At 43.8% G+C, this 14401-nt stretch overlaps 1 protein-coding gene across 1 annotated transcript; it reads left to right on the forward strand.

Annotated features, from left to right (window-relative positions):
• The first annotated feature begins 10472 nt into the window (after window positions 1–10472).
• Window positions 10473–11291, forward strand: LOC131604903 (uncharacterized). The gene has a single exon (XM_058877317.1). The coding sequence runs from the start codon at window positions 10473–10475 to the stop codon at window positions 11289–11291; it is 819 nt and encodes a 272-aa protein (XP_058733300.1).
• Window positions 11292–14401: the final 3110 nt, after the last annotated feature.

The raw sequence follows: 14401 nt of genomic DNA on the forward strand, positions 1-14401 counted from the left end.
AGATAATCCATTCTTACCGGTATGAAATGTGCAGACTTTGTCAACCTGTCTACCACGACCCAGATAGCTTCACAATTCTTAACAGTTCTCGGTAAACCCGAAACAAAATCCATCGATATGCTATCCCATTTCCACTCAGGAATAAACATCGGTTGCATAAATCCAGATGGCTTCTGATGTTCAACCTTTGACTTCTGACAAGTCAAACAAGAACACACAAACTCAGCAATTTCTTTCTTCATTCCAGGCCACCAAAATAGCTTTCTCAAATCATGATACATCTTGGTAGCACTAGGATGAATACTTAATCCACTACGGTGTCCTTCTTCTAAAATACTTCTTCGGAGTTCAGCAACATCAGGAACACAAACTCTGTCTCCAAACCTCAGTATACCATTCTCGTCAACTCTGAATTCACCGCTCTTGCCTTGGTTAATCAAAGTCAACTTGTCGACTAATTCGACATCAGCCTTCTGGCCCTCTCTGATCTCTTCAAGAATACCACTGGTCAGCTTCAGCATTCCCAACTTAACACTAGTAGGAGTACCTTCACATACCAAACTCAAGTCTCTGAATTGTTCAATCAAATCCAATTCTTTCACCATTAGCTTAGACATATGCAAAGTCTTCCTACTTAAAGCATCAGCAACTACGTTTGCCTTACCCGGATGGTAATTCAAACTAAAATCATAGTCTTTAAGGAATTCCAACCACCTTCTCTGCCTCATATTCAGTTCTTTCTGGTCAAAGAGATATTTCAGACTCTTATGATCACTGAACACCTCAAATCTCGACCCATACAAATAATGTCGCCACAACTTCAGGACAAAAACCACCGCTGCCAACTCCAAATCATGAGTCGGATAATTCCTTTCATGCACTTTGAGTTGTCTCGACGCGTACGCGACCACTCGTTGGTTCTGCATCAGTACACCACCTAAACCTATCAATGAAGCATCACAATAAACCACAAATGATTCTGTCGGATTCGGCAAAATCAAAATAGGAGCACTAGTCAACCTCTTCTTCAGCTCTTGGAATCCTTCCTCGCATTTTACATCCCAAATAAAAGCCTGACCCATTCTGGTTAATTTAGTTAACGGCAATGCTAACTTTGAAAATCCTTCAATGAACTTCCTATAATATCCTGCAAGACCAAGAAAACTACGAATCTCTGACACTGACTTCGGCGCTTCCCACTGAGATACAACCTCTATCTTAGTAGGATCGACAGCAATACCATTCTTAGAAATTACATGTCCAAGAAAACTGACCTCTTTTAACCAAAACTCACACTTCGACAGTTTGGCAAAAAGTTGCTTCTCTTTTAACAACTCCAACACAATTTTGAGATGTTCTGCATGTTCTTCCTCACTCTTAGAATATATTAGGATATCATCTATAAACACCACTACGAACTTATCGAGATAAGGATGAAATATCCTATTCATATACTCCATAAATACACCAGGTGCGTTAGTAACTCCAAACGAAATTACCGAATACTCATAATGTCCATACCTTGTTCTGAAAGCGGTCTTCTGAATATCATCGTCTTTCACACGAATCTGGTGATACCCAGACCTCAGATCAATTTTGCTAAACACACTCGCTCCAACTAGTTGATCCATCAAATCATCAATCCTCGGTAAGGGATACCGATTCTTGATAGTAACCTTGTTCAGTTGTCTGTAATCCACACACAACCTCATTGAACCCTCCTTCTTCTTCACTAGCAACACAGGTGCACCCCACGGAGAATCGCTAGGACGAATGAACTTCTTCTCAAGTAATTCTTCCAACTGCTTCTTCAGTTCGGTCAACTCAGACGGTGACATACGATACGGTGCCATTGACACTGGGCTAGTTCCCGAAATTAAATCAATAGAAAACTCCACTTCTCTTTCCGGTGGTAATTCATTCACATCTTCTGGAAAAACTTCTGGAAGTTCACACACCACTGGTAGTTCGCTACTTACTACTCTTTCCTTCGAATTTGTCAACGCAAATAACATAAACACTGTTGCACCATCCTTGATAGCTTCATCCACTTGTCTAGCCGTCATCTCCAGATCATCAGAATGAGCTTCTTCAGGAAAGATCACTATCTTCGAAAAACAGTTGATGTGAACACGGTTAAATTCTAACCAGTTCATCCCCAGGATCACATCGAGTTGTTTCAATGGAAGGCACACTAAGTCCATTCCGAATTCTCTACCAAAAATGTCAACCGGACAATTCAAGCATGCGGACGAAGTAGTTACTGAACCCGACGCTGGAGTATCAATAACCATACTTCCATTTATTTCAGATATTTCCAAATTCAACCTCTTAGCACAATCCAAAGAAATAAAAGAATGAGTTGCTCCAGTATCAATAATCGCAACTAAAGGCGTGCCATGAATAAAACACGTACCTTTAATTAATCTATCCTCCGGAGTGGTTTCTGATCCAGACAAAGCAAAGACCTTCCCTCCAACTTGGTTCTTCTTCGGTTTAGGACACTATGGGCTAATGTGACCCTCTTCACCACAATTGTAACAAGTTACAATCTTCTTCTTACAATCAGCGGCAACATGACCCACTTCTTCACACTTGAAGCACTTCTTCTGATTCAGCTTGCACTCGTTCCTACGGTGCCCGAACTCACCACAGTTATAGCACCTGACAAAAGCACTGAGTCTCCCCCACTAGGCTTCTTCCAACCACCAGTCTTTGGATTACCTCTACCATATGGCTTACCCTTATCCATAGGCTTCTTCCCTTTCCTGTCAACTAACTCGCGAGAGTGAGATGACTTCAGCTTGAGATTATCTTCCTCGAAGATCCTACTACAGTCCACCAAGTCTACAAATCTCCGGATTCTCTAATATCTGATACCCTGCTTAATCTCATCACGGAGACCGTTCTCGAAGTTGATGCATTTTGAGAATTCACTAGCTTCATCGTTGTTGTAGTGAACGTAGTACTTCGCCAACTCAACGAACTTCGAAGCATACTCTGGTACTGTCATGCTACCTTGAACTAGTTCTAGAAATTCAATTTCCTTCCGACCTCTTACGTCTTCAAGAAAGTACCTTCTCAAAAATTCTCTCTTGAACACGGCCCAAGAAATAGCCACACCATCAGCTTCCAGTTCAGTCCTGGTAGTCATCCACCAGTCGTCAGCTTCTTTAGACAACATGTGAGTACCATACCTCACCTTCAGATCCTCAGCACAATCGATGACTCTGAAGATTCTCTCGATCTCCTTAAGCCACTTCTGAGCACCTTCAGGATCATGCGTGCCCTTGAACAATGGAGGATTGTTCCTCTGAAAACTGTTTAGCTGCCTGTCAGCACCAATCGCAGCTCCATTGGCATTTCCTCCCAGCACACCAGCAATCATGCCCAGAGCCTCAGCGATAGCATCATCGTTTCTTCCTCCTCCTCCAGCCATTGTTCTGCTTAAATCACAACCAATTTAATCAGAACAGAAGTATCGATAGTTAACTCTTACTAGTCGCATACACAGGAAACAGAACTGACACTAAGACTCTGGTCATAGCGACCGACTATGCTCTGATACCACTATTGTAACACCCCTTACTAACCCCGCGGCAATTTAAAACAATTATTCAGAGTACATGAAATAAGGGTGCCACAATTCATAATAAATAAACATCATTCAGTCATGTCATGCATTCACTGAGGTAATCATCATAACTTAAAACGTTTCATGTTAACACAGCGGAAATTTATCAAAAACGGACTAAGTTTAACATCTTTAAAACTTATCCTTCAAAACATCAAAAACATAACTAGAGTCATAATCATAAACTCTAGACAATCGCGTCCCCAGTGTTACAACTATCAGAGCATGACACCTGACGCTAAATAAGACACTGACTCATGAGCTAATCCTCACCGAGTCGAACAGCCGCTATCCTCAATCTGAAAATGACAACATGTAAGGGTGAGTCTCATCATAATTAACAAATGTTATAAGGTTATAAAGCAATAACACATCACAGTTGCATCATTCACCCAATTGTTTCATAAACATATATTCACAACAAGTCAAACCACAATCAACACATCATCAACATTTACAACACTGGAATACATCCCATCATGTTATAAATTATGCATATGTATGAACTGACACTATGCATGTGGTACCAACATCATCAAATGGGAATAACCCATGACCGATCCAACATCGTCCGAGATACGGCCCTGCCAGCACAGATTCCACACAATGGGAACCATGCCCTTCACTAATCCAACACACCCTTATGGATACAGTATCATCAATGAACATGAATGAATGCAACATATACAACATACTTATACCATCATCATCATCAATCATCAACATCATCATCGTCATTCAAGTATGTTCATATATATTAACATCATTCAATCACAATTCCATCATCATCATATACAAAACATACACGTAAAGAAACAAGGTTACAACCAAAAATAACTTTTTATTACATTTAAAAGAAAATTGCAAATGAGGATAGCGGACATGATTAAAAAATTAAAAGTTCGGTCCTATGTGTTCCTTGAATACTCTATATTACGCATACGAAAGGATCCAAAAATATCGCCCAAAATAACCTCTCTTATGAGTGAAAACAAACAAGCAACGTCTAAGAACGTAAAAACATCGGGTACTAAAGAAACTATTTCAAAACCTTATCAAAAAGTAAAATCAGAACTTGGTTTTCAGTATGTAGCAATATATGTATCTCTACTGAACACACACAAAAAGGATTGACAAAAATCAGTTAACAAGTCACTCAATCAAAATTAAACGCACAAAGTACCCAAACCGAAACAAATGTGAATATACTCGAGAAAAATACCTAATTAAAATACTAAAACAACATCTAAAATTCTACAAAAAATATCACAATCATCTCAACACCCTAAAGCATCCAAAACATATTTTTAGGATTTCTTTTATTTGAATAAAAATAGGTTTATGAATTGAAAGTTGGAGAGAAAACAAAAATGAAATAAAGGAAACCTGCCTAGAAAACAGGGGGGTGTAAAAGAAATATTGATTGAACTAAGTTCTAACTACAAGGCGCATGGGCTCAAAAATATAAGGGTGCGAGAAGCAACGCGCCAGGCCTAGTTCTCATTCAATCCATTCTCCCTTTTTTTATTTCCCATTTTATTCATTTTGTTGCAATTATTTATTTCCATGTAGCAACGTGACATGAGCTATAACAGAACAAAAAATCAACTGGTCAACTATTATTTAAGTTACTACGTGACAAAACTATGCCTGGGCCAATCGGAAGCTTACAACGCATCTCCTAAGAATTAGAATAGGACAAAATGGAATAAAACTGTGGATAACAACCAATCAGGAACGGCCACGTACACTATCGGAGTAGTAAACATGCAAAAAGAGCAGACGCCGGAGAGCCACCTCCGGTCGTCTTCTCCGATCTACTATAGCCGGAGTTGCGACCAAAACGCACCAAAAACAGAAAAGGGGCCACCTTTCAACTCTGAATTCGACGTAGATCATGAATCCGATCTCGGATTTCTTTGATTTTCCTTCTAATACACAAACCGAACCACATTTCTAAAACCCTAACGTTCAAGAACCTCACGAAAATCATAACCACGCATATCAATCAACTCGTCCTCACCTACTGAGCAATATTACGACATTAATCGTTAACAAAACTAGCGCTAAACTCATTCACACATGAATCAAATTTGCAAGATTACAACACAGCATATAACACCAAAAACATTTGGTGCTAATCACCCAGCCTCCTTGGTGTGAGGAGCACATTCCAGATGCATATGAACCTAGTCATACAGTTCTAAACATGCTGAGATGAAGTTTCCAGAAACTTACATGATAGCGAAACGATCTTCAGAAAATTCTACCGGATCTTGAAGCTAATTGGTTATGATCTAAGACTCGAGATCTATTCCTCTCCCCTGAGAAATAAACTCAGGTGGAAACTTGCTTGAATCTTGCACAATGAGGATGATGAATGTTTGCTTGAGGAAAACGCGAAGAAGAATATTCTGAAGTAGGTGGTAGTGACGATTGATGAAGTCTGAAGGTGGAGGAGTTGGTTGTAGATGATGATCGATGGTGGATGTAGGTGGTGGTTGTTGCTCGGAGAAGTTTGTTGAAGGAGGTTGTTATGTTATGGTGTTGTTACGGTTTGGATGTGTTGATGATGAAGACGAAGATGAGAATGAGAGAGGATAGTGAGAATGAGAGAGGATAGTGAGAATGACGTGTGAATTGAAAAAGTGTGAAAATGAAAACCCGTCCGTGAGAGTGAAGTGTGAGGAATTTATATAGAGTGTGTGTGTATGGTATTGTGATATGGATCATGTAGTGAATCTTTTCTTCTCATAAACTTAGGAAACAAGTATTGCATATTTTAAGTAAACTTTTCTTTTCACTTTGTGTGTGCAGAATTTTGCATGGCTTGATGAGGTGAAGTGAGTGATGATGAGTTTTAAATACATGCTACAACATTTTCTGGCTCGATGCTTTGTTGTTGTGGGTCACCTATGATGCTCACTTTATGCCCACATATCTTCAGCTATGGCTCACCATTGGACTCAATTTTGGTACTATCATAAAGAAGAGACGGAAGGGAAGGGTTTTCGTGTTAACCTCGAGCAAAGCTAAAGATTGGAACCTCTTCAAACACAGCTAGCAAACCATGACGTTGCAACTGACTATAGTGATTGGGCATTTCTGCCAAGTCTTGGAGAATCATCCAACGTTGAACCACCAACTTTCTTCCCATATATCTTTTGATCCAATCATTTTTTGAAGGAACTTCCAACTACAACTTTATAGAGTGCCATTAGTTAGACAACTTTGATGTTCGAGAGTTTTCAAAATATTGTCCACAACCATGTGAAAAATAAGCTCAAAGTCAGCTGCTTGGGCACTGTGCGTTACTAAGAATTTTGCTGTGCTCAACATATGTTTTATTGATGAATCACTAACTTCTCGTGCATGTAACTTTTTACTCGAGCCCTTATTAAAGATACCTCCAACTACAATAATGTGGTATGCCGTGAGGTGAGCAACTTTTCTCTTGACCTTGTTTTGAAATGACGATCTTATCCATGTGAAAAATAGCCCTCAAGTTAGCTAGTGAGCCATCCTCAAACTTTCTTCAAGAAGTTCTAAGTATAGAACTTCCTCTTTTGGAAAATTTCACATTCTAATCAACTTCCATATTTTGCAACTTTGACATTTTCTTAATTTTTCTGATTCCCGATGAATTTCCCGATTAATTCATTTCCTGATTTTTCTCAATCAACTTTCAACCATAGAAGCTTCAATGAATATTTCTTCAAGGCAACCATATTTCATACAAAAAATCACCTCTTGATTAAATTTTGACTAAAAAGTCAACAAGGTTGACTTTGGCCAAAACCCTGATTTGGGCAATCCTGATGAACCTGAAGCTTGCATCCTTCAATGAAGGTTCTGACTTGGAGATGATAAAACCCTGACCTCAGGAGAATGCCATTGGAGATAATGCCTGAGGCCTCAGATCTAATTCTTCTTAATCAATAGTTTTCTCACCTTCAGCCACTATTTTGTAATTTCCTTGAACAGTAACAATGATATGAATGAATGTATCAAATGAATGGCCTACATGAAGTATGCACATGGATATGATATGAAAGCCAATTGGGGAATAAATAAGTGGGCAAATTTTGGGGTGCAACAATAACAAAATTGTTCATACACATTGTTATCATCAAAACTCATAGACGTATTGTAGAACCAAATCTTGTTCTAACAATCTCCCCATTTTTTATGATGACAAAACTATGTATTTTGATGATACAATTTTGCACATAATCATACAAATATCATAATCGAAAAGATAAGGAATACTTATCCTTTGCATAGATACTCCCCTTGAGTCAAAGACTTGGTAAAGATCAGATATCCTGATTATGAACCTTTCTAGGTAACTCCCCCCTGTTCCAATAGATCAGATACTATCTTTAGGTCTTGGTTCATGAGAATTCTCATACTCAGAGCCCGATTAACAAATTCATTTCAGAGCCAGATTTCCATTCCGGAAAATCCAGTGCCTAAATGAAATCTTTCAGAGCCTGATTTCGTAACTTCTAATTGAGGTATTTCAAAACCTCATCTTCAATCTCCAAGGCTTGGTTGCTTAGATACAGTATTGATAAGCTCAGAGCCTGGTTTGTAAGATTTATTCTTAGAGTCTTGCTGCAAATCCTGATTCCAGAATCACATTTTTGAAGTCAGATTGCCAACAAAATCTTTAGAGTTTGATAGCCAATATCTAATTTTCAATTTTGATATACAAGGCTTTCAGAGTCTGACGTTAATCTTTCATTCTGATGCCAATTAGAGTTGCATGATATCTTGAAAAATGAAAACATTTCTAACACACAAACAACAGTTTTATATGGGGTTAGTAAATGTAAGCAGTTTTATTTCAGGAATTGATTATTAATCATCAAAATATTGTCATAATCAAAAAGGATAGGGTTAAATATACAAAACCCCCCTATAATGTAAGCGAGATTCGCTTTAGGCCCCTGTAAAAAAAAAATTTTGATCACCCCCTTGTAATATTCAGATTCCATCCATAAGACCCCCGCGTGTTGAGGCCAGGTATCGAACCTATCGAACCTGGTAACTCAAGGTTGCAAGGCTAAATAATTACCACTGAGCTACAACTCAGTTAGTGATATATAATGACCAAGACTAACTTAAAGCTAATAAAATAAATCTGACCATGCTAACAAGGCTTTCTTCTATTATTTTTGTACGGTCAGTTTGTTTCATAAAATCTTAATTAATTTAATAAAGAAATATGTCAAGTTATATTTAAGTTTTAACTAAAACATATTAATTTTTTATGCAATAATATATTTAAGTTTTAAAACACTAACAATAACATTGTTCTGGACTGGGCCAAGATTCGGCCCAATCTACTTTCGGCCCATTTAAGCTTGGGGGTCCAAACCATTCCATGTCCCGCAAAGAGCAATCAAGTGCTCGTCTACACCGTGCCCAGCACAAGCGCTCCCCGCGAGCTACCTGGTGCCCAGCACACGCGCTCCCCGCGAGCACCTACTCTGCCGAGGACTCTACTCCTCGTAGGGTTCCTTCACACCCAACCCCCCGGATCATGCGGAGTCCACGTAGTCCCTGAAAGACCGCGTCTCCCTGAAACTTCGGAGTGGTTGACCAGGACGGAGAGCATTCACGCATCTCCGATATTTTTTCCTAGGAAACCTGGCAGTCTCATAGTGGGGCCTGGAAATCCAGCCCAGTAGCGAGATCATGGCCCAGCGCTGGGGGCTATAAATACCCTCTTTCACTAGAGGGTCAGGTATTCAATCTCTCTTAACCTTTAGCTCGTACTTGTACTCCTTTGCTCGTTTTCTTACTTTGGCATCGGAGTACCTTGCAGGTACACCCCCCTTCACTTCTTAAAGACCCAGTTCCGAGCAGGCCGTGACGATCCTTCTGATTAGGTACGATCAGTGGCGCCGTCTGTGGGAAACAAGCTTCCCCTTCTTTAACAAGCAAAGATAAAAGCAAATCCGTCTTGCGATCATCATGGCTGGCAACAACAACAACAACCGGGGAGGTCCTGACCCCTTCCAGCTCGATCCCCTCATCTATGCTGCCAGAATTGACGGGCATAATCGACACCGACGAGAAGGACACCAACCCCCTGGTGACGGGCAAGGGAGACCAGGTCACGTGACCTCCCAACCCACCAGGAACGAGCAAGCTCAAGACCAAAACAATGGGAACGAGCAAGCTCAAATCCAGAACAATGAAGCTGACTCCAAAGACGGGCAGTCCGCCTCCTCCTCCACTCATGCTTCTTAGAGGCAAGAGACTCAGTACCAGGACAACCATGAGCAAGTCGACATCCCCGAGGATGCCGACCCCACAACCATCCTCTTGCTCGCGGCCTTCAAGAAGACCAACCGCCTCATCTAGCAACAAAGTGAACGAATCGACAAGCTGGAAAGGAAGCGACGTCCCCGATCTCCCCGCGGAGGCATTACCGATCGCGTTCCTCTTCGTCCTCTCACTCTCCACTGAGGAGATATCGCCGACGTTCACCCTCGTCTTCATGCTCTCCGCCCAAGAGGTACCGTTGCCGAAGATCCTACTCCCGCTCCCCTCGGTGAAAGAGCACAAAGAACTAGAAACCCGAGGAGGCGGAAACAGAAGCCTCTCCCCCGAACAAGATTGTCAGGGACCCGCCAAGACCGTGGTGAAGGGCCGCGAACGTTCCCCTCCCGAGGACAATCGCAAGGCTTCTGGAAAACCACAAGCGAAATCTCGGCGTAAACACAACGCCCGCGTAAGGCACTCATCTTCCCCAGGACCAAGCGACAAGGAAGACTTCTGCAGCCCTCTGTCAGAGGAGATTTGACGAGCCCGTCTGCCCCGGGGAATGGAGAAACCTCCGGCCCTGGACCTCTACGACGAGACCACAGACCCTGATGATCATATTCGGAGCATCGAAGCCGTCATGGACTATCACGTGGTCCGAGGATCCATCAAATGTCAGATCTTCCCGACCACACTCAGAAAGGGAGCGATGACCTGGTACAAGAACCTTCCTCCCAACTCCATCCACTCCTGGGCAGAACTCAAGAAGTTCTTCTCCAACCACTTCAGGGCCTCTCGCCGACAACCGAAATCTGAGGCGACCCTCGAAGCTGTCATCCAGGGTACCGACGAGCCTCTCTGGGAAAATCTCGATAGGTTCAACAAAGAGGTCGTCCAGGTGCAAACAACCGACCATATGAAGAGATACCTCCTCGAACGAGGGCTACTCCCCGGGAGCGACTTCAAGAAGATCATCAAAATTGAGAAGGTACGCACCATGGACGCCCTCCTCCTCAAAGCCCAAGCTTACATTGCTTTCGAGGAAGGCGAAGTGGCTGTGAAGAAAGCCTCAAGAGTCAATGACACTGCCCGTAGCTCGAGCCAAGACTATTCTCTTTCGCGCCGAGGCCACGAAAAAAGAAAAGATGACAAGCCCCGCGACACGAAGGAACACAGAGGACCAACTGGTCATTTCAGTGACTACACCCCCCTGAACATTTCACGCGAACGAATTCTGGCCGAATGCAAGAGCACCGAGTTTAAAAACTCCAGGGTCAAGCCCCCGAGGCCAAATCCCACCAAGCCAGGGACTGACAAGTCCAAATACTGCAAGTATCACAAGAGCCACGGGCACCTGACCGACGAATGCATCCACCTCTAAGATGCCATCGAAACTCTGATTAAGGAAGGTCGCCTTTCTAAGTATACGAAGAAGGGAGAATCCTCCAGGAAAGAAGGTCCAAGGAACTCTGACTAGGACAATTCACCCGAAGGCAGACCACTGCAGGTTGCCCTGTCCGTCACCCGACCAAAAGACTTCATACCCTCGGTCAGAGTGACCACCGCTCTGAGCCCATGGGAAGGATTCCCGACCGCCATGGTCATTTCCAACGGTGGGGATCCAGGCTCTCTCACGATTAGCTCGGTAAAGAGAAATTTTGACGAGCTGATCAGCGCCAATTCAGATCTCGGGCCAACCCTCCAGAAGTTCAAGGGAAAATCAGATCCGATTACCTTCTACCTCGAAGAGCTCCCCGACGGAGCCCTAAACGCCACGACCCCCCTGCTCGTTTGAGGAAGGCTGGATAATTTTGACGTCCGTCGCATCCTGATCGACGAGGGAAGCTCGGTCGACATCATGTACTCCCATCTTTTCAAAACCCTCAAGCTGGACGACTCCCACCTCACTCGATACGTAGGTTCCGACCTCCAAGGCTTCAACGGGTCCACCACCAAACCCTGGGGTTACGTCGATCTGATCGTCACTTTCGGGGAAGGAGAAGCTTCCAGACAAGTCAAAACACGATTCCTAGTGATCGATTGCAAGACTCTCTACCACTGCATCATCGGACGGCCCACTCTAGCCGAACTCACGAACGTCCCCTCGACCTTGCACCTCAAGATGAAGTTCTACACAAAAAGGGGACGAGTGGCCAACATCCGCGCCGACATCGAAGCAGCTAGGAGGATATTCGACGCATCGATGAAGGGACTACAGCTGATCACCCCTCCTTCTAGCGCCAACAAAAAGCCAAGAGCTGAAGACAAGCCAACTCGGGAAGACCTTCAGCAACCGACTAATGTCAGCTCAGTCGACCTCGACGCCCGCTTTACAAAAGAAGAACTAAAGAATAGCGAGGACCCGCAACCGAGGACAGCCCACCCCGTCCGGCCAATTCCAGACGGCGACTTTGAGCTCGTCCCACTAGGCGACAACCCTGACAAGGCAATGAAGATTGGCAAAGACATCCCAGACCTGCCGAGGAAGCAACTCGTGGATTGCCTTCGAGCCAACGCCGATCTGTTCACATGGAGTGCAGCTGAGATGCCCGGACTCGATCCCGAGGTCGCCTGTCACCACCTTTCCATTGATCCAGCCGCAAAGGCAGTAGTTCAACGTAGGCGTAGGCAGTCTCTTGAAAAAGCGGAGGCTGCCGAGAAAGTTGTAAAAGACCTCATATAGGCAAATTTTATTTTCGAGGCCATGTATTCAACTTGGCTCTCAAAGGTTGTACTAGTTAAAAAATCTAATGGAAAATGGAGAATGTGCGTTGATTATACCGATGTTAATAGGGCTTGTCCCAAATATGCTTACCCATTTCCTAACATTGACAGACTGGTCGACAACTCGGCCGGTTATAAATTGCTATCTTTTATGGATGCTTATTCAAGTTACAACCAAATCCCCATGGCGAGATGCGACAAGCAGTGCACGGCATTCATGACCGAGTCGGGAAACTATTACTACAATGTAATGCCCTTCGGACTCAAGAACGCCGGGGCCACTTACCAGCGGATGATGAACAAGGTATTCCGAGGAGAGATCGGAGACACCCTCGAAGTATACATGGACGACATGATCGTCAAATCCCGAGAAGACACTGACCACACCACGCATCTCGAACGAGTATTCGAGCAGGCCAGGTCCTGCAAAATGCGTTTCAACCCAGAAAAATGCACCTTCGGCGTCCGGGCAAGAAAGTTCCTCGGTTTCTACTTGACCGAAAGAGGAATAGAAGCCAACCCGGATAAATGCCAAGCATTCTCGGAACTCCCGACACCCAACAATAAGAATTCAATCGAAGTCTTGAACGGGATGCTCACGGCGCTGTCTTAATTCGTCGCGAAATCTGTCCAACACGCTCTCCCCTTCTTTAAACTGCTGTGCAAGGAAGCGACCTTCGAATGGTCCAAGGAGTGCGAACAAGCACTATCCCACCTCAAGCATGTCCTCTCGGAACCGCCCGTCTTGTCCCGACCAGGAAATTATAAAATCTTATACCTCTACCTAGCCGTCTCGAACGAAGCAGTTAGCGCGACCTTAATCCGAGAAGCCGATGACGGGCAGAAACCCGTATACTTCACCAGCCCTGCAAGGGACCGAAGTGCGATACCAACAAATCTAAAAAGTCGCGCTGGCACTAATAACAGCCGCTCGAAGGCTGAGGTACTACTTCGTCGCCCATACCATCATCGTCCGAACCGATCAACCAATCAAACAACTCCTCGGCCGACCAGACATGGCCGGGAGAATGCTGAAATGATCCCTAGAGTTATTCAAATTTGACGTCCAATACGAAAGCAGGAAAGCACTGAAAGCTCAAGCAGTGGCCGATTTCGTGGCCGAGATGACCTCAATCACCTCCTCCCCTCCTTCTGCCGAGAATAAGTGGACCATCTACGTAGATGGCGCCTCCAGTAGCTCGGGAAGCGGGGCCGGCGTCATCTTGGGAAACGATGAAGGACTCATCATTGAGGTATCCTTGGTTTTATCCTTCACCACTTCAAACAACCAAGCCGAATATGAGGCTTTCCTCACCGGCCTGTGGCTTGCCGAGGACGTAGGCGCTCGGGAAGTAAAGATCTACACTGACTCCCAACTCGTCGCCTCTCAAGTTAACGGCGACTACCAGGCCAAAAACAATGTCCTCGTCGAGTACCTTGCGCTAGTCAAAGAGAAAATGAAAAACTTTGCAAGAGCAGAAGTCGAGCACATACCTCGGGAGCATAATTCCCGGGTCGACGTCTTGTCCAAACTCGCGAGCATGAGAAAGAGAGGCGGGAACAAGTAAGTGATCCAAGAAATCCTTTCAAGACCAAGTGTGGATAAGAGTGCACCCCACATGCCAGTGCTCGCCATTGGCGACGACCATTGCTGGATGACCCCGGTGTATAATTTCGTCACAAAGGACGAACTACCGACGGACGAGAAGGAGGCCTCCACGATAAAGACAAGCCTGCTCGTACGTCATCGTCGAAGACAAGCTATAC

Source organism: Vicia villosa, linkage group LG5, assembly GCF_029867415.1.
Source record: "Vicia villosa cultivar HV-30 ecotype Madison, WI linkage group LG5, Vvil1.0, whole genome shotgun sequence".
Classification (NCBI taxonomy): Eukaryota; Viridiplantae; Streptophyta; class Magnoliopsida; order Fabales; family Fabaceae; genus Vicia; species Vicia villosa.